The sequence below is a fragment of the Geotrypetes seraphini genome, chromosome 1 (genome assembly GCF_902459505.1).
Source record: "Geotrypetes seraphini chromosome 1, aGeoSer1.1, whole genome shotgun sequence".
NCBI classification, from domain to species: domain Eukaryota; kingdom Metazoa; phylum Chordata; class Amphibia; order Gymnophiona; family Dermophiidae; genus Geotrypetes; species Geotrypetes seraphini.
The window spans coordinates 470,983,483-471,004,421 of record NC_047084.1 but is presented as its reverse complement, the minus strand read 5'-3'; the positions used below and the strand labels follow the sequence as shown (position 1 = coordinate 471,004,421).

Below are 20,939 nucleotides of genomic sequence, written 5' to 3'. Positions count from 1 at the left end.
ATAACAAGTCAATAGTCCGAAAAAATACTTAGCTTCTCCGTAGGTCAAAGTTCTAGGCAGCCAAAAGACTTATCCAAGCATGTCCGTCCAACGGAACTCCGTTTCAAGGGTATAACAAACTCCCCTTCCTCAGGAACCGACCGCTGAGTGCAGCATCAAGCGTCATTGGCACGTATTGCAATTACACCCCACCTTTCAGGACTACCCTTGTATTGCTTACTCTCGTACTAAGAACTTAGTTGATTATGTGATCCATTCCAAATTCACATCAGATACGAGTATTTTAGACTACGGGGGCAGCCATAGAAAATGTAGTGGGACGTGTGATATTTGCAAAACCACCATTGAAGGAGAGGCATGGGTTCACCCCCGGACTCACAAGATATATCACTTTAAGGCAAATACTCATTGTAAATCCACTTGGGTCATTTACATCATTATTTGCCCATGCCAGTTGGTATATATAGGGCGTATCCAGAGAACTATCAGGACGCGTCTCATTGAACACAGAAGTAGGATAAACACTTCATCAATGAGCTCTCCAATGGTTCCTCATTGCATTCAACAATGTCATTCTTTTGTAGATTTGCGATGGAGTATTATCGAACAGATTCCTGAGAACTTTGAGGGAAACAGAATCATTCGCCTGCAACGGAGAGAACAATACTGGATTTTCGAGTTACAATCAATACATCCTTTGGGATTGAATGACTGTATTGAGTGGCATTGTGCCATTTAACGTCAAATTTATTTTCATCCTTTATTTCCAACAGATTTAATTCATTCTTTGAATTTCCCGGTTTTTTTCCCGGGTTTCACGTTAGACGTGATGATGTCACCTGCTCTGCTGTTATTATTATTTAATTTGTTTATTGAATTTTATAATAGTACAAGTATACAATGATAACTTGATGATGATCAGAGATGAAGAATTAAAATTAACACAAAAATTATTATAAACAAGTAATGCTAAAACTCTTATTTAGCCCACAATATTGGAGATCAAGAAAATAAATAAATTCCAATTCAACTTAAAATTATTAGAGTAACGACATAAGATAACCCATTTCACTATCAGATGGAAGGCCATATCTAATTATTCATGGTACCACACCTTCTTTAGAGGTAATAAATTCCAGTAACTGTTTGGGCTCAAAAAATAAAAAAATTCTTATTTTGAAATAGCACATAACATTTTGATGGAAATTTAACAAGAAATGTAGCCCCTAGAGCAAGAACTCTTGGTTTTAAGGCCAAGAATTCTTTCCTATGTCTCTGGGTTTTTTGAGCTAAATCAGGAAAAATTCGTACATTAGAGCCCCAAAACTTGTCATTAATATGACGGAAATACAAACGCAAAATAAATTCCCTGTCACTTTCCAGGGCTACTGTGAGCGTCAAGGTAGTTCTATCAGTCACAACCTCAAGGGAGTTTTCCAAATAATTTGTTAAATCCATATTCACATTTTGAACAGATTGCTTTCCAATAGTCTCTGCTGTTATTAGTGGAGGCGTTCTGCCAGGTTCAGCGCCATTTTCTTCAATTTCATCCTGGTGGGGGTCCGAATAAGTTTCATCGCAGCACTCAGCGGTTGGTTCCTGAGGAAGGGTTTTTGTTATACCCTTGAAACGGAGTTCCGTTAGACGAACATGCTTGGATAAGCCTTTTGGCTGCCTAGAACTTTGACCTACGGAGAAGCTAAGTGTTTTTTCAGACTATTGACTTGTTTTTTTGTCCCTACTTGGATGGTTGGCTTTGGTCGCTTCTGCACCCTCGGATGAGAGGCAGAGACAGTTTATATTATTTATATCTTTATTTGCATTTTTAGCACAAAAATTGTTGGTGCACTAGTACACATCTAAACACACGTCGGGTGAGCCCGAGGATGTTTCACAGTCTATGCTCATATGGGCACATTGTTGTGACAACTGGCGCATCAAGGGCTGTGTATACCCTGCTGCGAGCTGTGTGACTGAGAGCTCCCCATTTATCACACAAATAATTTTCGTTTTGAGCTCCTTTGTGGCGTATAACTGTCTCTCCCCCTCATCCTTGTTGTAGGGTTAGGGAAGATTTGTTCTCTACTGTTTGGGTTTCTTCCCTCTTTTTGAGTTTTTGTTATTCCAATAAATTGGAGACATCTAATGGGGTCTCTCGTAGATTTTCATTTCCAATATGTTGCGAATCTAATTTCTGTGGTAAATAATAAGCTTTTACAAGGGGAGGCATGGTTTGTTCCGGGATGTTCAGAATTTCTTTAAAATATCTTTTATCATTTCTATTGGAGTAACAACAGCCATTTTAGGAAAATTTAGAATACGCAGGTTATTAGCTCTGCTCGCATTTTCCAAAGCCTCCAATTTTTTCCCTTAAAGAAGTGTTATCAGTTATAAGTGCTTCTTGAATTTTTTTCCCGGAGGACATCTCTGTAGAGACTTTCAATAACTCTGATTTAATTGTTATCGTTTCTTGTTTTAAGTCAGAAAGTTCTTTCACGTGTACATTTAGTCTCTCTCCTTGTTTATTTACTTGTGGAGCAATTAAATTCCCCAATTTTACTACTAAGTCCCACATAGTAACTTCAGGTTGTTTAGTTAACTTCAAAAATGTTACAAGCGGTGAAGGGAAACTTTCAGCTCCCAGGCATACCTCTTGATTGTCTCGGTCCGTCTCCAATGATGATCCTTCCTCAGGTAATTGCACCGAGAGAAGAAACATCTCCTTGGGAATTTCCAGCAAGTTCTCACCTGCCTCCCGCAGCTCAGTCACCACCTCCTCGGACATGCTGAGCTTACGCGGGGAGCTTGCACTCTGAGGCTATGGGGGTGATAGTCTATAGTCGGGGCTCAAGGTGATGTCAAGCCTAGGGAGACTAGCCACAGCGTCACTCTCTGCCGGTGTCTCCTGCAGGCAATTCCCCGGCATCTCCAGTTCCCTCTGTAGGCATTGGAGCATTTCTTCAATAGAGCCAATTGGGGGTATAGCAGAGTGTCGGGAGGCATTACCGGCGCTTTCCCCCCTCCGTTTCGGCATGGTGAAAATGCAGTTGCTCAAGGTAAATCCACGGCATCTCTTCAGCAGTTAGCTGTAGCGGCCATCTTGAATATGGGACTATTATATTTATTTAACATATTAAAAAAAAATATAGGTCACATGATCTGCCACAATCTCATAAAAATATTACTCATACAAACATAAAAACATAGCATAAAATTCTAAGCCAAAAAAAAATTCAAACTAGTCTTGGTTTATTTCCTGTTCCTTTTTGGAGACTGTTCATAAATTCAAAATGATAATAAAGAATAGCTCAGACTCAAATAGCGGGTAAACAAAATAGCAGTTGATTCCAAGTCATATCACTTAAACGAGACAGGCTGTAATTTCTAAGAATTTGTGCCACTGCTTTTTAAAGTGAGGCTTTGTTACCCTTAATAATAGCCTTTTTGTTTTCTATACCAGCTTAGGAGTAGAGTCTTCTGCAAAAGGTCAGAGAATTAAATAGCAACATTTTTATGTGCTGTGACAAGTCTGTGACATATTTACATATATTTTATGAACAAAAAGTTAATTTTTTTCCGGTCTGTTAGGTTAATCTTTTTCACCTTTTACATTCAGTGTTGACACTTTATTTTTGCTTAATTATTTTTCTTTCAGATCTCTTTCCTCTTAACTATCTGACTGCATTATTTCTTTCCTTTTCAAAGCATCTCATTTGGCCTTTATCTGCCATTATGTTTCTAAGGGCTCCTTTTACTAAGCTGCGTTAGGGCATTAACGTGCGGAATAGCGCGCACACTAGACCTTAACGCCAGCATTGAGCTGGCGTTAGTTCTAGCCACGTAGCGTGCGGTAATATCCTGCGTGCGCTAAAAACACTAGCGCACCTTAGTAAAAGGAGCCCTATGTTTCTTGCTCATTTGCCTACATGCTCCCATGCTCTTGTTTTCACCATTCCTTCCAAAATCTTATTTTTCATTTCCATGTCTCTGTCCTCTCTTTAATCATATTCCTGCTTCTTCCCAGCCAATTTCACATCTCCATGTCCTTTCATCCCTCCCTATTTTCACCCTTTCATCTGTATTTCCTTCCCATTCTTTTCACATGTCCTTCCTTGACTCTTCTTCTACTTGCCTCCACCCTCTGAAGCTTTTAGCTAAGATCCAAGTTGTGAGCTGCAGAGATGGTGCCGTAGGCCAAAATTGTGAAACTGTACTAGGTTAACAACCTGCCACCCAAACCCGCTGGGGAAAATGATTATGATATAATAACTGTCATCAACGTAATACATTTAAAAAGAAAAGGAAAAACTAGAAAATCTGCTTTACTTCCGTTAGATGACTGTCGTCATCTCCTATGTGTTTTTAATTTCCTATGTGTTTGGTCTAAGTTGGTTTCCTCGTTGGTCTTTTCTAACCTCTATATTGCCTGTAAAACAGGGGTGTCAAAGTCCCTCCTCGAGGGCCGCAATACAGTCGGGTTTTCAGGATTTTCCCAATGAATATGCATGAGATCTATTAACGTACAATGAAAGCAATGCATGCAAATAGATCTCATGCATATTTATTGGGGAAATCCTGAAAACCCGACTGGATTGCGGCCCTCGAGGAGGGACTTTGACACCCCTGCTGTAAAAGAAGGCAGCTGCTACTTTCCTGTATTGTCCTTCAAACACATATTCCCTGGGGCAGACTGTCATATGGTAATCAAAATGTCTGCTTCACTTCAAGACCAAACTAAAAATCTTATTCCTTTTAAGCTTGTCTTAATGCTCTGTTTATGTATTTTGCTCTGCCTTGCTTTTCTGTAACTGTGCTGTTTTAATGTGATTTGAATTAATACTCGCTCCTTTATTAGAACTTTGTCAGGCCATAGGCTTCATCCCTTATTCTTACGCAGACGATATCCAACTCTTACACCCTTTAGATCCTGAAAACACTACAGATATTTCCTCAATAAATCAAAAGCTAGAGCTCGTCCAAAACTGGTTAAACACAAACAAATTGGCATTAAACATTAATAAGACTCAATCCATTTTATTTAACTGGAAAAATGATATTTCTCTTTCTAAATCTTTTGTTCTCAACAACATCCCCATTAATATGGTATCCTCAACAAAAATTCTTGGCATTTACATAGATGAAAAACTATCCTATCATGAACACATATCCTATATGGTTAAAAACTGTTATTATAAATTACGGCAGATAAGATCTATTGCTAAATTTCTTACTCCTTCTTCTTTAAAGATCCTAATTCATTCATTTATAATAGCGAAAATAGATTATTGCAATGCTCTATTCCTAAACATCACACATAAAGAAATAAGAAGAATACAAATAATTCAAAACACAGCAATAAAATTAATTTATAATGCAAAAAAATTCGACCACGTATCTCCATTATTAATAGATGCACACTGGTTACCAGTAAATCACAGGATCTGCTTCAAATTAATGCTTCTAATTTTCAAAACGTTAACATCCAACGAACCTCAATTTATCTCTAAAACTTTAATCCCATATAAACCTCATCGATCTCTTCGCTCTTCCGACCAATGCTTATTAACAGTTCCATCATTAAAAATCATAGGCACCAGAAGAGCTGATACTTTTACCGTCGCCGGCCCACAAAGGTGGAATAAACTTCCTCAATTTATCAGATCAGAAAAAAATATTTCAACATTTAAAAAACTTTTAAAAACATACCTATTTAATGATGCCTTCGACCTTTAGTAGTTTTTCTTTTTTTTTTTTTTTTTTTTTTTTTTATTCTTTTAAACGATTTACGAACTGGTTTTATTGTTATAGAACTGGTTTTATTGTTATAGAAGCTAACGAAGTTTGCTTGAGCCAATTTGTTCTATCTTTTTACCCTACCTTTTGTACTTTCCCTTTTTTCTTATTACCCGAAATTGTAACTTTTTAATTTTCCCATGCCCCTCAAGTACGTTTTAAATGTTTTTATTTTATGTCATGTAATTAATTATTATGTTAAGTTTCTTATCTCTTTTTATTATTATATGTACATCGCTTAGTAATTGTTATAGGCGATCCATCAAAAGATTGAATAAACTTGAAACTTGAAACTTGCATTATTTTTTAAATGTCAGGGTGTTTTGTTTTTTTTTGTTCTTTATGACCAAGGAAACTACTAGAAGTATAAAAGCCTTGGGTAGAATACTATATAAAAACTGATATACAAAACAGAGGGACAGAAGAATGTGGGAATTCCGATTTGTGTAGGTGATTGGGCCTGTATCCAATATACCAGAGATAAAATAATTCATGACCCATTACTAAGTGTGAAAATGATTTACAGTTATTAACTGTACAGCAGGGGTGTCAAAGTTCCTCCTCGAGGGCCGCAATCCAGTCAGTTTTCAGGATTTCCCCAATGAATATGCATGAGATCTATTTGCATGCACTGCTTTCATTGTATGCTAATAGAGCTCATGCATATTCATTGGGGAAATCCTGAAAACCCGACTGGATTGTGGCCCTCGAGGAGGAACTTTGACACCCCTGCTGTACAGCATGGACAGCAGTATCTAAAGTTTAGTAATGTGTGGTTTGTCTTCTTTGATCCTCTGGTTTGCAATGCTGCATACATCTAGTAGCGCTAAAGAAATGATAAGACATAGTAGTTTACTGCTCTACTATGCAAGTGTACCTATTTAGCATCTTTTCAATTAGGCTGTTTAGTATATTCTACTGGCCTCAGTTGTCTGTTTATATAGTTAAATTTACAGGTTAATGACAGAGAGAGATTCTAAATGCCTGTATCATAACATGCTTTGATAATATATTGTGACAGGGCAAGGCCCAGTCGGACTGGGAAGCAGGGACCATCACATTTAACACAGGGTTACCAGATGTCTGGGAAAACCCAGAGATATCCTCTTTTTAGAGGTCTGTCCAGGTGCCTGGATGGACTTTCCAGAATCCAGCAGTTTGGGTTTTGGAAAGCCCTGACACGCTCCAGCTGTATCTGGAGGGCCTCTGAGCAAGCACGGATGATGTCACACACATCTGTGCATGCTCCAGGCCCTCCAGATGCAGCCAGAGCTCGTCAGGGAAGACGAGAGGAGGGCTTGTGGGGGCGTGGCTGGGGCAGAATGGGGCATGGCTGGAGGCGGAATGGGGCGGGGCCATGTGTCTGTGGTTTTGCGACCCAACGTATGGTAACCCTAATTTAACATAGAAACATGATGGCAGATAAAGGCCAAATGCATGAGGGTACATAAGAACATAAGAATAGCCTTACTGGTCAGACCAATGGTCCAACTAACCCAGTATCCCATCTTTATGGTGGCCAATTCAGGTCACAAATACCTGGTAAAGACTCAACTAGTGGCCACATTTAGTGCTACCTACCCAGGGCAAGCAGTGCCTTCCCCCATGTTCAATAGCAGACTATGGACTTTTCCTCCAGGAACTTGTCAAAACTTTTTTTAAACTACATTTACATTAACCGAACTTACCACATCTGGCAACGCATTCCAGAACTTAACTATTCTCTGAATGAAAAAAAATTTCCTCCTATTGGCTTTAAAATTATTTCCCTGTAACACCTACTCTTTGTAATTTTTGATGGAGTAAAAACTCAATCCAATTGTACCCGTTCTACTCCACTCAGGATTTTGTAGACGTCAGTCTTATCTCCTCCTCAACCCTCCCTTTTCCCTTTAGTCTTTCTTCATATGAGAGGAGTTCTATACCCTTTAACAGTTTGGTCGTCCTTCTTTCTTCTCATGCATTAAAAGTTCATTCACTTCTGTGATTTTCATACCAAAGTACCAATCATACCTCCTCTAGTTGCTTGGGACCTCAATGTTGTGCTTCCCATACTAATTAAACCAACATTTGAGCTATTTGTCTTCATCTCTCAAACATCTGACTTGGAAAGTAGTATTCTTAATCTGTATTACTTCTGCATATTGAGTCATTGAACTTCAAGCACTTCTGTCAGATCATCCTTATACAACGTTCTACCATGATAGGGTGGTTCTTCGCACTCAGCCCACGTTCCTCCCGAAGGTTGTCTAGGAATTTAATTTGAACCAGTCTATAGTTCTCCCTTTCTTCTTTCCAAGGTTACACTCTACCCTTGTGAGGCTGCGCTTCACACGTTGGACTGTAGCGTGCTCTTGCTTATTACTTGGATAGGACAAAACCTCACAGAAAGTCTACTCAGCTCTTTTTGTCATTTGATCCTAGACATGGAGCTCCTATCACCAAGAAAACCCAACTCTGCCTGGCTTGTGAACTGTATTACTTGCTACTATGTTCGAGCTAGGCTGACACTAGAAAGTTGTGTCACAGCACATAAAGTTAGAGCAATGGCGACTTCAATAGCTCATCTCCGATACTCCCATCGACGACATCTGTAAAACAGCCACTTGGTCCTCAGGTCGTACCTTCACATCACACTACTGCTTAGAGAATAATTCCAGATGGGATAGCCAATTAGGCCAAGCAGTTTTAAAAAATGTATCTCTACTTAGATGCCAACTTCCCTCCTCCCTTTTTAGTTTCAGGTAAGGAGTCCCACATGTGAGAATGTACTGCCTGCTTGTCTTAGGATAAAGCACAGTTACTTACTTGTAACAGGTGTTATCCAAGGACAGCAGGTGGATATTCTCACAACCCTCCCACCTCCCCTAGTTTGTTTGTTTTTTACTGAACTGATGGTCCCACGAGCTGATGTCAGGCGGGTAGGCACTGGCACATGCACAGTACGGGTGGTTTAGAGACTTTGAAAAGTTAAAGTGACAGTACACTTTTTGCACTGTCCATACCTGGCTCCGTGGATGACATCATCCACATGTGAGAACATCTGCCTGCTGTCCCTGGATAACTCCCATTACAGGTAAATAATTATGCTGTTTGGATGATGTGTTGGCAGGATTTCTGGCAACTTCAGAAAGATTTTTCCACTTAGACTTTGCTTTCCAGTAAGACAAGATATTTATTATGCATCCACCTGAAAAAAAGCAAAAAATATTGCAGTTCTAAAATTAATAAAGATAATGTATTGAATATGAGATTCCACAAATAACTAAAACACCTCAGATATATTTGATGGTAAAAACGATAGGGTTCTCCAACAAAATTTCCTCTACAGTAGTTTCATCTTATTGGGTTGCTACAAGACAGACAAGCCATTTTGAGTGCCTGCTGCTGGCAGCCTACCCACCATCTCTTTCAGGTTGGACAGTTCATGTGCATATTTGGGTTGGCGCTAATGTTTCAAAGTTGGTTTTAAAACTGTGGATCCAGCAAAGCTGCAGTACAATGTACAGTAACTTCCGACCTTTGATATATTTTATTCAGCATGTTAAGCAGATGGGTTCTCAGTTGTGAGACTAGGATGCTAGTCTTGGACACATTTTGAGAGAATTGCTCTTGCAGCTTTATTTTTGTAGGCAACATTAAATGTAATAAGGGCTTTTAGTCAGTAGAGAGGCATTTTGTGGCCAAAACAACTGGTTCCAAGACTTGAATGACATCAACCAATAAGTCTTCATTGATATCAGCCAGCAGACAAAGAACATTTCTGTTAAAACCTGGTTCTTGCCACTAATTTCAGTGTTAAGAGCACATTATTCTGTTGTGTTATTATGACTTGCTTAAGCCTCAGTGCCAATTGATTTGTTCATTTTCATTCATTTAGCCAATTCCACTAGCTTGGCAGCCTCAGGTGGTCAACCAGTTCCATTCAAATTTGCTGCAGTCTGTGCAACAAAGCACGATTCAAGTTATGACATGTTACTGGCATTGTCTATAGTAATTGTAATACCATGTTTCCCCGAAAATAAGACAGGGTCTTATATTAATTAGTGCTCCAAAAATCATACTAGGGCTTATTTTCGGGGAATGTCATTTTTTTTCATGTACAACAATCTTCTCTCCCTTCCTCTCCTCCACACCAATTCTTCCTCTTTCCTCCCCCCCCCCCATGTGCAGCATATTTCCTCGCCTCTCACCCATCCCCTTGTGCAGCAGCTTGGAGGCCTCCAAAAACAGCGGAAGGGTTGTGAACTGGCTGCTTTGCAGCCTCGGGCCTTCCCTCTGCAGCGTCTTTCCATTCCTCCCTCCCATCCCTCTGTGCAGGGGAACCCCACTAATCCTCCCACCATGAGCCTGACATACTTCCTTTGAAGCCTCCAAAATAGCAGCAGTGGCAGCGCTTGGATCGGGCTGCTTCACAGCCTTCTCCGCCAAGGCTGATGACATCAGTGATGCGGCAGAGGGAGGGTCCAGGTGGTGAAGGCGCCGCTGCTGTTTTGGAGGCTTCAGAAGAGGTATGTCAGACTCATGGTGGGAGGGTCAGTGGGGTTCCGCTGCACAGAGGGATGGGAGGGAGGAATGGAAAGACGCTGCAGAGGGAAGGCCCAAGGCTGCAAAGCAGCCAGTTCATAACCCTTCCGCTGTTTTTGGAGGCTTCTGAGCTGCTGCACAAGGGGATTGGTGAGAGGTAAGGAAAGATGCTATACATGGGGGAGGGGGAAGAGAAAGGAAAGAGGAATTATTGGAGTGGAAGTTAGAGATGACTGGCAAATTGGGCAGCACTAGTGTCAGGGTTGGAGTCGGGGTGGATTCGGGGGTCTATATTAACTAGGGCTTATTTTTGGACTAAATGTAGTTTGATTAGTTTCCGAAGGTAACCCCTTCTTTCTCAGATCAGAAATCTATAGTCATTGGTATTGTCTATAGTGACCATATTGATGTTGTACAGTAAGCTCATCCAGAATTGGCTTCATTATCCATTTTTTTGTATTTTCAGAGAGATGATTTTCATCCAGTAGTTGAGTAGCCAAGATATACAATTATATTTGCCAGTTATCAATGTACTATACAGTCGCAGTTATATAGCTGTGGTCATTTTGGGTGTATGTCCAGAGGTCAGTTGTCACTCAGAGCTGCGACACTAAAGCTAACTTGTTAATGAGCGAGGCCTTCTTTTTCTGCACGTCTTCAAGATGATGAGAGACTGTTGTCCCTCAGGGCATGGCTTGGTCCAAGTCAGCATTCCCATATATTGCGCCAGTGGAGATGAGTTTGATGCCAAAAAAACTCTGTGGAGTGACGATGTTCCTAAATGGACTTTATTTGAAAGTGTCAAAAGTTCCAAAGGTACACTGAAATCATCCACATAAAATAATTTCATCCACATAAAAGTAAATCATCCACATAAGAGCCTTAAAGGACCTAGTCCGCTAGGGATACAGGACCCAACACGGTCCGCGTTTTGACAAAAAGTCTTCTTCAGGGATCCCTGGGGGTCCTATAAAGGTGAATACGTGGGAAACAATTGTGTAGTGAGCCGGAAGTGAGCTTTTTGTCGAAACGTGGACCGTGTTGGGTCCTGTATCCCTAGCGGACTAGGTCCTTTAAGGCTCTTATGTGGATGATTTATTTTTATGTGGATGAAATTATTTTATGTGGATGATTTCAGTGTACCTTTGGAACTTTGATACTTTCAAATAAAGTCCATTTAGGAACATCGTCACTCCACAGAGTTTTTTTTTGTTTGTTTTCTCTGGATTTTCTTCTTTGTGGATATTTTGGGGTCATTTCCTTTTGTTTTTTGATGAGGTTGAGGCAAAATTTCTGAATCTTTCCCCAGTAAAAAAAAAAAATACCTGACATCTGTTGCACACATGAAACAAAGAAACATAGAAGATGACGGCAGAAAAGGGCTACAGCCCATCAAGTCTGCCCACTCTGCTTACCCACCCCCTGTCTATGCCCTAATGACCCAATTTCCTTATCTTGACCCTCGTAGGGATCCCACATGGGTATCCCATTTATTCTTAAAATCTTGCACGCTGTCTGCCTCGATCACCTGCACTGGAAGCTTGTTCCAATGATCAACTACTCTCTCTGTGAAGAAATACTTTCTGGTGTCGCCATGAAATTTTCTGCCCCTGAGTTTGAGCGGGTGCCCTCTTGTGGCCGAGGGTCCCTTGAGAAAGAAAATATCATCTTCCACTTCGACACGTCCCGTGAGGTACTTAAATGTTTCGATCATGTCTCCCTTCTCCCTACGTTCCTCGAGAGTGTAGAGCTGCAATTTGTTCAGTCTCTCTTCGTACGAGAGACCCTTGAGCCCCGAGATCATCCTGGTGGCCGTTCGCTGAACCGATTCAATTCTGCGCACATCTTTACTGTAATGTGGCCTCCAGAATTGCACACAGTACTCCAGATGAGGTCTCACCATGGCCCTGAACAACGGCATTATGACTTCAGGCTTTCGGCCTGATATTGGGAACAACCCAATATCTGCCTTGCCTTAGATGAAGCCTTCTCCACTTGATTGGCAGTTTTCATGTCTGCACTAATGATTACTCCTAAATCTCGTTCTGCTGAAGTCCTAGTTAAAATTTCTCCGTTCAAGAAGTACGTCTTGCATGGATTTCCGCTTCCGAGGTGCATGACCTTACATTTCTTAGCATTGAAGCCTAGCTGCCAGGTTGAGGACCAACTTTCCAATGTAAGCAGGTCCTGCGCCATATAATTCTGTAAACTGCATTCACTTACTATATTACATAGTTTGGCGTCATCGGCAAATAGTGTTATTTTACCTTGAAGCCCTTGAGTCAGATCCCCTATGAATATGTTGAAAAGGAGTGGACCCAGGACCGAGCCCTGCGGCACTCCACTGGTCACCTCCGATGTTTTAGGGAGGGTACCATTAACCACCACCCTCTGAAGTCTGCCACTCAGCCAATCATTGACCCATGCAGTTAGTGTCTCTCCTAACCCCATCGATTCCATCTTGCTTAGCAGCCTGCGGTGTGGAACACTGTCAAAAGCTTTCCTGAAGTCCAGGTACACGACGTCCAAAGACTCTCCCAAGTCCAACTTTCTTGTTACCCAGTCAAAGAAGCTGATGAGATTGGATTGGCAGGACCTACCCTTGGTGAATCCATGCTGACTGGGATCCCGAAGATTCCCTTCATTCAAGATCGTGTCCAATTTGCTTTTAATTAGTGTTTCCATGAGTTTGCACACTATTGATGTGAGACTCGCCGGTAAATGGGGTAAATTCTATACTGTATATAGCACCTATAAAATTGGTGCTGAAAAAAGTGCTATTCTATAAGCTATGCTTAAATTTAGATGTGGTTTTTAGAACAGCACACTCGGGAACTGCACCTAACATTAGGCCTGGCCCTTTGTACCAAAGAAACCGTGGTGCAGATACAGATACCCTTATTCTGTAACTAGATGTATAATAATCTGCCCATTTCCTCATTCCCTTTTTGACTTGCTTGTAACTTGTAATTAATTCTAATTAGTGCTAATAATTATCTTCTGTTAAATTGCATGTGTAAATTGGGTGCGCTCCTAAATTCGTGCACACGGTTTTCAGTGTTTTTTTATAGAATTAAGGGGATGGCAATTACAATGTCTACCACTTCAGATTTGACATTTTACCTGTACTTTATTATATTATTTGATGGAGAAAAGCCTGGGTAGCTTATATAGTTTTAAACTCTACATGTGAGCCCATAAGCCATTGGTCTTGTGCAAGTTTTCCCATGTGATACCCATGCAAGAACTGTCTTGCATCTTGTTCATAGAACAAATGGCACTTATTTGGCACTGACTGTTGTTCATTAAAAAAAAAATCCATACTTTGTTCTATTTTTTATATATGAAACAGAGTTGAATTGCCAAGTTTCCGAATTTTGGCTTTCTTTTATGGCACCATAACACAAAATTAAATACTACATCAAGGTGACACACTGCAGGTTGGCAGAGAAGCTGGTGGCACTTTGCAAATTAAATCTGAGTTACAAGCGTCCAAGGACAGTTCACTTTTTCTTGCATCCTACACTCTTGAATTTCTTGTTTTTAATATTTTAAACCACTTATGTTTATTAAAGGTGGTATTAGAGAATGACATAGGAACAAAGTGTGGGCTCTGTGCCCCTATGCACAAGTCTCAAACACTTATGGTTTTATATTTAAATACTGTATTTTTTATGTTCAATGTTGCTTTATTTATTTTCTGAAATGTAAACAAACATAAAAGGTCAAATAACAAAGTCTTGAATATGTAGTACAAATAATTTTTTTTTTATAAAGTATAACACAACTGTCTAGGATACGTTCAGATTAGCACAGCTGTAATCACTTTCTGCCCTACATCCATTTTTAGTCAACTAGGTATAACAGGGCATTGAATAATTCAAAAATGAGAGGAGAAAATTTTTTTATATACTAAAAATAGTAATCTCACTCATGTATTAAATACAATTACTGTAGCTCACTAATTTTTCCCATACACTCAGAGATATGGAGCTCTGTAGGGAATAAACCCCAACCCGCGGAGCTTACCACCCATTCATTGCATTTGATAACATAACATTTTTTGTTATTGTTTTTACTTCTAAACTAATTTATTCGTATTAAACTTTAGAAGTAAAACAGTAACCCCCTAAAAAAAACCAATCAGAAAAATGTTACCATATGCAATGATTGGACAGTAAGCTCCGCGATGAGGTTTATTCCCTACAGAGCTTCATATCTCTGAGCATATGGGAAAAATTAGTGAGAAACAGTAATTGTATTTAATGCGTGAGTGAGATTACTATTTATGCTACATCCATTTTTGGCATTTTCTTTTAACTAGTCTTTAAGCCCGTTACATCTAGAATAGATGTCTGTCTGTCTTTCTTTCTGTCTCTCTCTCTCTCTCTCTCTCTCCTTGGCCGCTGTCTGTCTGTCATTCTTTTTGTTTCTCTCCTTGGCTGCTGTCTGTGTGTATGTCTTTCTTTCTTTCTCTCTCTCTCCTTGGCTTCTGTCTGTGTGTATGTCTGTCTTTCTTTCTCTCTCTCTCCTTGGCCGCTGTTTGTGTGTCTTTCCGTCTCTCTCGTTGGCCGCTGTCTATCTTTCTGTCTTTCTCGTTGCCGCTGTCTTTCTGTCTCTCTCGTTGGCCGCTGTCTGTGTGTCTGTCTGACTTTCTGCCTCTTTATCTCTCTCTCCTTGGCCGCTGTCTGTCTTTTTGTCTCTCTCTCTCGTTGGCCGCTTTCTGTCTGTCTTTCTGTCTCTCTCTTGTTGGCCGCTATCTGTCTGTCTTTCTGTCTCTTCTCTTCCCCTCCCTCCCGTTCCACGCCTGCGCCCCACTCACCTTCCTTTGGCTGCCCCCCACCCCACCTCCCTCTCTGCGACAGCACCATCAGCGCCATGGCAGCGAATAAACAAATCCTCATCCTCGACCCGCCCAACGAACTCAAATTCAGAGGTAAGTGGTGTTGGTTTGCCGCCGGGCAGGCAGAGAGCGCTGCTCCTCCAAGCTGCAACGGTGCTCTGACCCAGAAGGGAGAGTGGAGTCAAAGGAGAAGGCCGTACGACCAGGGAGCGGCAATAGTTGTGGCCTTCCCTCCCTTAGCTCTATAGCTCGGTTGCTGCCGCCGCATCTTTCTCTCCCTGATGTCAGCTCCAAACGTCCACGTGCATGCGCCCCGAAGTCCGCGCGCATGTGCCGCATTCTAACATTCTGCCGGCCACAGAACTACGGATCACAGAACACGCAGGTAGGATTGCACATGTGCGCTTAGGGTTTTATTATTAGTGATAGTTAACCTTATTCCATTTTTCTGCTTTCTTCTCAAAATCTAATCTATCTACTTTTCCATGTCTTCCCTTCCCATCTATCTATGTGTGCCATCTCCTCCCTCGTTCTTCTTCCCTATTCCCATCTATCTATAAACAGCATTTCTTCCATCTTTCTTCCCTCCTCCATCCCTCTCATCCCTGTGCACCATGTCCTCCCTCCCTCCACTTCTTTTTCCCTCTCCTATGGCCTGACATCTGTCTTCCCCCTTTACCCCTCCTAAGGTCTGAGATCTTCATCCTCTCCTTCCCACAGTCTGGCATCTTTCTCCCCTCCTTCCTTTCCCTCTCCCCACCCCCTTTGTGGTCTGTCATCTCTGTATTTCACTTCCCTTCCCCCTGCCTTAGTCTGCAATCCCTCTCTCCTACTTCCATTCCCTGGTCTGACATCTCTCTCCTTCCCTTTCTCCCCTTCCTGTGATCTGGCATCTATATCTGCCCCTTCCATTCTTTCCTCTGGAGGTGTGGCATCTTTCCTTCTCTTTTCTCCCCATCCCTGCAGTCCAGTCATCAGTTGAAGACAACACCAAATCTGAGTGCTGCCAAAAGCCCTGTGAGAATCAGCAGGGCACTGGATATAACAAATGTGGCTATGGTCAATTCTACAAACACCGCACCTCCCCCCCCCCCCCCGGGATCCGGTCCTTGCTCATCTGGTGCTGCTGTATGTCTTCAGGCCATTGGCAGCATGATCGAAGTAAACAAGCTGCCTTCGGTGACCCAGAAACTTTCTTTCTGCTACTGTTTTTGCCAATGCAGGGACAGGAAGCAGTAGCAGAGGAGGAGCTTCTGGGTCGCCGAGAGCAGTGTGTTTACTTCGGTCACGCTGCTGACGGCCCGAAGAGTTAAACCAGTGCCGGGTGAGCCAAGCACTGGATCCTGCAAGGGGGGGGGGAGAGGGAGGAGGAGGGAGAGGACTTGATATGTGTAGGGGGGAGGAGAACTCCGGATAGTTATGTGAGCTGCTATAGGGGGGTACTAGATGTCCGGTTCCTAAACAAAAGTTGTAAAATTAGAAAGCCACCCGGACTCCTGACAGTCCTCAAAAAGAGGACATATCTGGGGAAACCTGGACATCTGGTAACCCTAGGGTTCCACTGATTCTTTCCAAAGTCCCTGTTCAGAGATCTGCTTCTCCCACAGCTCTTGTAGCTCAGCCTCGCCTTCCTGTGACTAGAGCAGCCTTCCCATTGGCTGGAGCCTACCATAGCTTCTGCAGTGAAAAGGGGAGCATGGAGAGCTGTATTGGACTAAACTCTGAACACATGGAGGGCCATAATAAAAAGAAACATCTAAGTCTGATTTAGATGTAGGGCGCTAGTTGCCCAAAGTCGGCATTGAAAAAATGTCCATTCTCAAAGTATGGCCAAAATTTTTTTTTCTGAAAATCATCTACTTCTACATCCAGCCGTTTGATCGTCCAGACTGCTGGTTTGTCTGTTTTATATCACATTCCCATCCAAAAAATCATCCAAGTCCCAAACGCCTTGAACAAGACCTTTTGGCTGTGGGAGAGGCGAGCAAAGTGATGGACTGGCCACCCAGACATGGCAACACAGCAGTAGGGCACCTTATAGGGCACTGCTGTGAATTTCACAAAAAGGGTGCCACATAAACATCTCACCAAAACTCCCATATAAGTAATGTTGAGCCCCCCCCCTCCCACTATACCTACCTGTCTACAACCCCGATAGCCCTTATGGCTGCAGGTGACACCTATATGGTGGGTGCACATTTTTCACCATGAATACACTGGGTAGCAGTGGCTTATGGGCCTGGGTCCCCTTCTCTATGGTTCACTAGCCCACCACCCAGACTACTTAAGCCACCTCTGTGCAGCTCTACTAGGCTTTCCTATGCCAGGTGCTGATGTTCTGGAGGCAGGCAAGTACTTTTTTATTCTGATTTTTAAGAAACAAAGGGATACCACACTTTCAATATTTGGGATCTAACAGAGGCGAAGGGATTAACACAGTGAGATGATTGCCACTGCTTGTACCAATGTTGTTGTTTTTTTTTCCCCAACCCTGGGCTCTGATCACATGGGATTCATGAAGGGACTGTAAGAACCCAAAATAGTTTGTGGACCTTATGTTTGGACACCTCTGCTTTTTATAATCTCTTTTCAGAACATCACGTATGGGAATTTGTAATATTCTAATTCCCTTTCTTTTAAGGGTTTTTTTCTTCAATAAAATCTGTTGGTTTTTGACAGAGTTGAGCATCTTTATTTCTGATACCAGATGATGACTACTCTGAATTTTGGGAAGCCTCACTATTGCCAGGATTCCCTGCTGTTCGTTCTGTGAAGCTAAATTTTTAAAACAGATTTGCAGACATTTTAACAACTACAATGGATTTATTTGGCTAATGATACAGAAGGAAAGATGTTGCCCACTGCGCAACTTGCTGCCAGCCAGTTGGTAAGTGGTCTATAAATCAGCTGCCTGATCAGTGCAGCATTAGTTGTACAATCTAATCACCATGGTTATACATACTGCTCGTGCAAACTTCACAAAATGATGATAAATGGCATTCACAGGGGTGAAATGTTTATAAATAATAAGAACAATAGAATTGCCGCTGCTGGGTCAGACCAGTGGTCCATCGTGCCCAGCAGTCTGCTCACGCGGCAGCTCCCAGGTCAAAGACCAGTGCTCTAAATGAGTCCAACCTCACCTGCGTACGTTCCAGTTTAGCAGGAACTTGTCCAACTTTGTCTTGAATTCCTGGAGGGTGTTTTCCCCTATAACAGGCTCCGGAAGAGCGTTCCAGTTTTCTACCACTCTCTGGGTGAAGAAGAACTTCCTTACGTTTGTACGGAATCTATCTCCTTTCAACTTTAGAGCGTGCCCTCTTGTTCTCCCTACCTTGGAGAGGGTGAACAATCTGTCTTTATCTGCTAAGTCTATTCCCTTCAGTATTTTGAATGTTTCAATCATGTCCCCTCTCAGTCTCCTTTTTTCAAGGAAAAAGAGGCCCAGTTTCTCCAATCTCTCACTGAACTGCAACTCCTTCAGCCCCTTAACCATTTTAGTTGCTCTTCTCTGGACCCTTTCTACCCATTCCTTCTATACATATAATTCTTAAACTTTAGCCTTATTAGAGATTCATGGTTATGAGTTTAATTCAAGTTTCTCCCCGTCATTCAACCCTCTCCATCCTGTCTGACTGCATCACTCCAGTATCGCTGTCGCTGCAGCTCTCCTACTCTTCTGCTTCTCTTTTACTCACTACTGGTGATATCAGCCCCAATCCTGGCCTCTCTAATCAAGTCTTACACTACACATGCATATCACAATGCAACTTGTCCAATCTTATTTCTATTCCCCTCCTCTCCCCTTCTCATGTGCCCTATAGAATGCTCGCTTTATTTCCTAAGCTTGCTTATGTCCACAACCTCTCTATCTCTTATTCTTTCTATCTGTCACTAACTGAAACTTGGCTCTGCCCTGAAGGCTCTGTTTCAGTCACTGTACTATGTTATGGAAGTTATCACTTCTCCCATATGCCTCGCCTAGTTGGCCACGGAGGAGGGGTTGGGCTGTTGCTCTCACCCTCCTGTAGTTTTCAACCTCTTTCTCTTCCTATGTCTCGCTGCTTCTCCTCCTTCGAAATCTACTCTGTCAATTTGCTCCCCTTCCTCTCCGAAGAGCAGTCATTTATCAGCTCCCCAGAGAAGTCCTTACTGAACGGACCTTGACTCCTGACTCTTCATCTTTCTTGAACGTTCGTCTCCTTCTCTCATCCTTGGTGATTTCAATGCTTATGTTGTGGGACACCTCAGACTCCTACATCTTGTCCTCTTCTCCAACTGGTCGATTGCCAATTTCTCCATCTCCATCTCCATTCCTGCTAACCTCCTTCCAATCTGCCCTTTTGCTTGCTAAACAAGACTACTACACCCACTTGACTGATTCTCTCGGATCCAACCCTACCACGCTACTCTCTCTATTTAAGGTGCCCTCACCTCCGAGTCCTTTGCTTTCTTCCCAGACCATAGCTGAGTACTTCCATGGCAAGGTTCACAGAATTAACCATGAGTTCTCGATCGAACCACCTTCCTCTACTCCTACCCTCTCTGCCGACCCTCCGTTGACCCCTGCCACCTTTTCTTTCTTCCCTGAAATCACTGAAGAGGAAACTGCACACCTTTTTTCCTTCTCCAAACCTACCGCCTGTTCTTCTGATCCCATTCCCATCCATCTTCTGATCACCATCTCCCCTACTGTCATCCCTTCTATTTTCCATATCAACTTATCGCTTTCCACTGCAACCATACCCTCAAAAAACAGTCACTGAACCCCACTTGCCCCTCCAATTATCACCCCATCTCCCTTCTCCCCTTCTTATCCTAACTATTTGAATGAGCTGTCCACCACCACTGTCTTGACTTTCTTTCGGCTCAAGCCATCCTCGACCCACTTCAGTTAGGCTGCTGCCCTCATCATTCCATGGAAACTGCCCTTGCTAGAGTTTCCAATGATCTTCTAGCCAAATCCAAAGGACTCCATCCTCATTCTCCTTGATCTATCTGTGGCATTTGACACTATAGACCACCACCTACTCATCGATGTGTTTTCCTTGCTTGGATGCCAGGGCTCTATTACTTCATGGTTTTCCTTTCCCGTCACACTTTTAGTGTAAGCTCTAGAGGATCCTTCTCTGCTGCCATCCTGCTATCTGTAAGCACACCTCAGAACTCTGTCCTGGGACCCCTTCTTTTCTCAATCTACACATCTAAAATTAAACAAGGCCAAGACTAAACCCCTTATCTTTCCTCCTAAACCCACATCGCCCCTCCATTCTCTATATCAGTGGATAACTCATCCTCTTGGTCTCGACGGCTCGCAATCTCAGAAACTTCTTTGACTTATCTCTTTCCTTCTCCTCACATATTCAACAGACCACCAAAACTTGTTGCTTCTTCCTCTACACATATGGATGACATCATCGACAGACTTGCTTGAAGAAACTCGAAGTTTCGAGTTGCCCGCACCGCGCTTGCGCGAGTGCCTTCCCACCCAGCATAGGGCGCGTCTCCTCAATTCAGATAGCTAGCAGAGAAGCTAACCAGGGGAGGTGGGTGGGTTGTGAGAATAGCTGCCTGCTGTCCCTGGATAACACCTGTTACGGTAAGTAACTGTGTGCTTTATCCCAGGACAAGCAGGCAGGTATTCTCACATATGGGTGACCTCCAAGCTAACCAGAATGGGATGGTGGGAGAGTTGGCAATTTAGGAGAATAAATTTTGTAATACTGTTTGGCCAAACTGTCCATCCCGTCTGGAGAAAGTGTCCAGACAATAGTGA

General features: G+C 42.3%; 1 protein-coding gene across 2 annotated transcripts in view; it reads left to right on the top strand.

The window, feature by feature from the left end:
- The window catches only part of C1H9orf85 (chromosome 1 C9orf85 homolog), a 99,883-nt gene that overhangs the window by 35,101 nt on the left and 43,843 nt on the right, over positions 1-20,939 (top strand). Inside the window, exon 3 of one of the 2 annotated variants that reach the window (XM_033924651.1) lies at positions 585-4,495. The exons of the other annotated variant lie outside the window; for it this stretch is intronic. Coding sequence (XP_033780542.1) covers position 585 — 1 coding nt within the window. The 3' untranslated portion in view covers positions 586-4,495. Of the gene's footprint in view, positions 1-584; positions 4,496-20,939 lie in introns of those variants that run through there. 2 annotated transcript variants of the gene reach the window in all.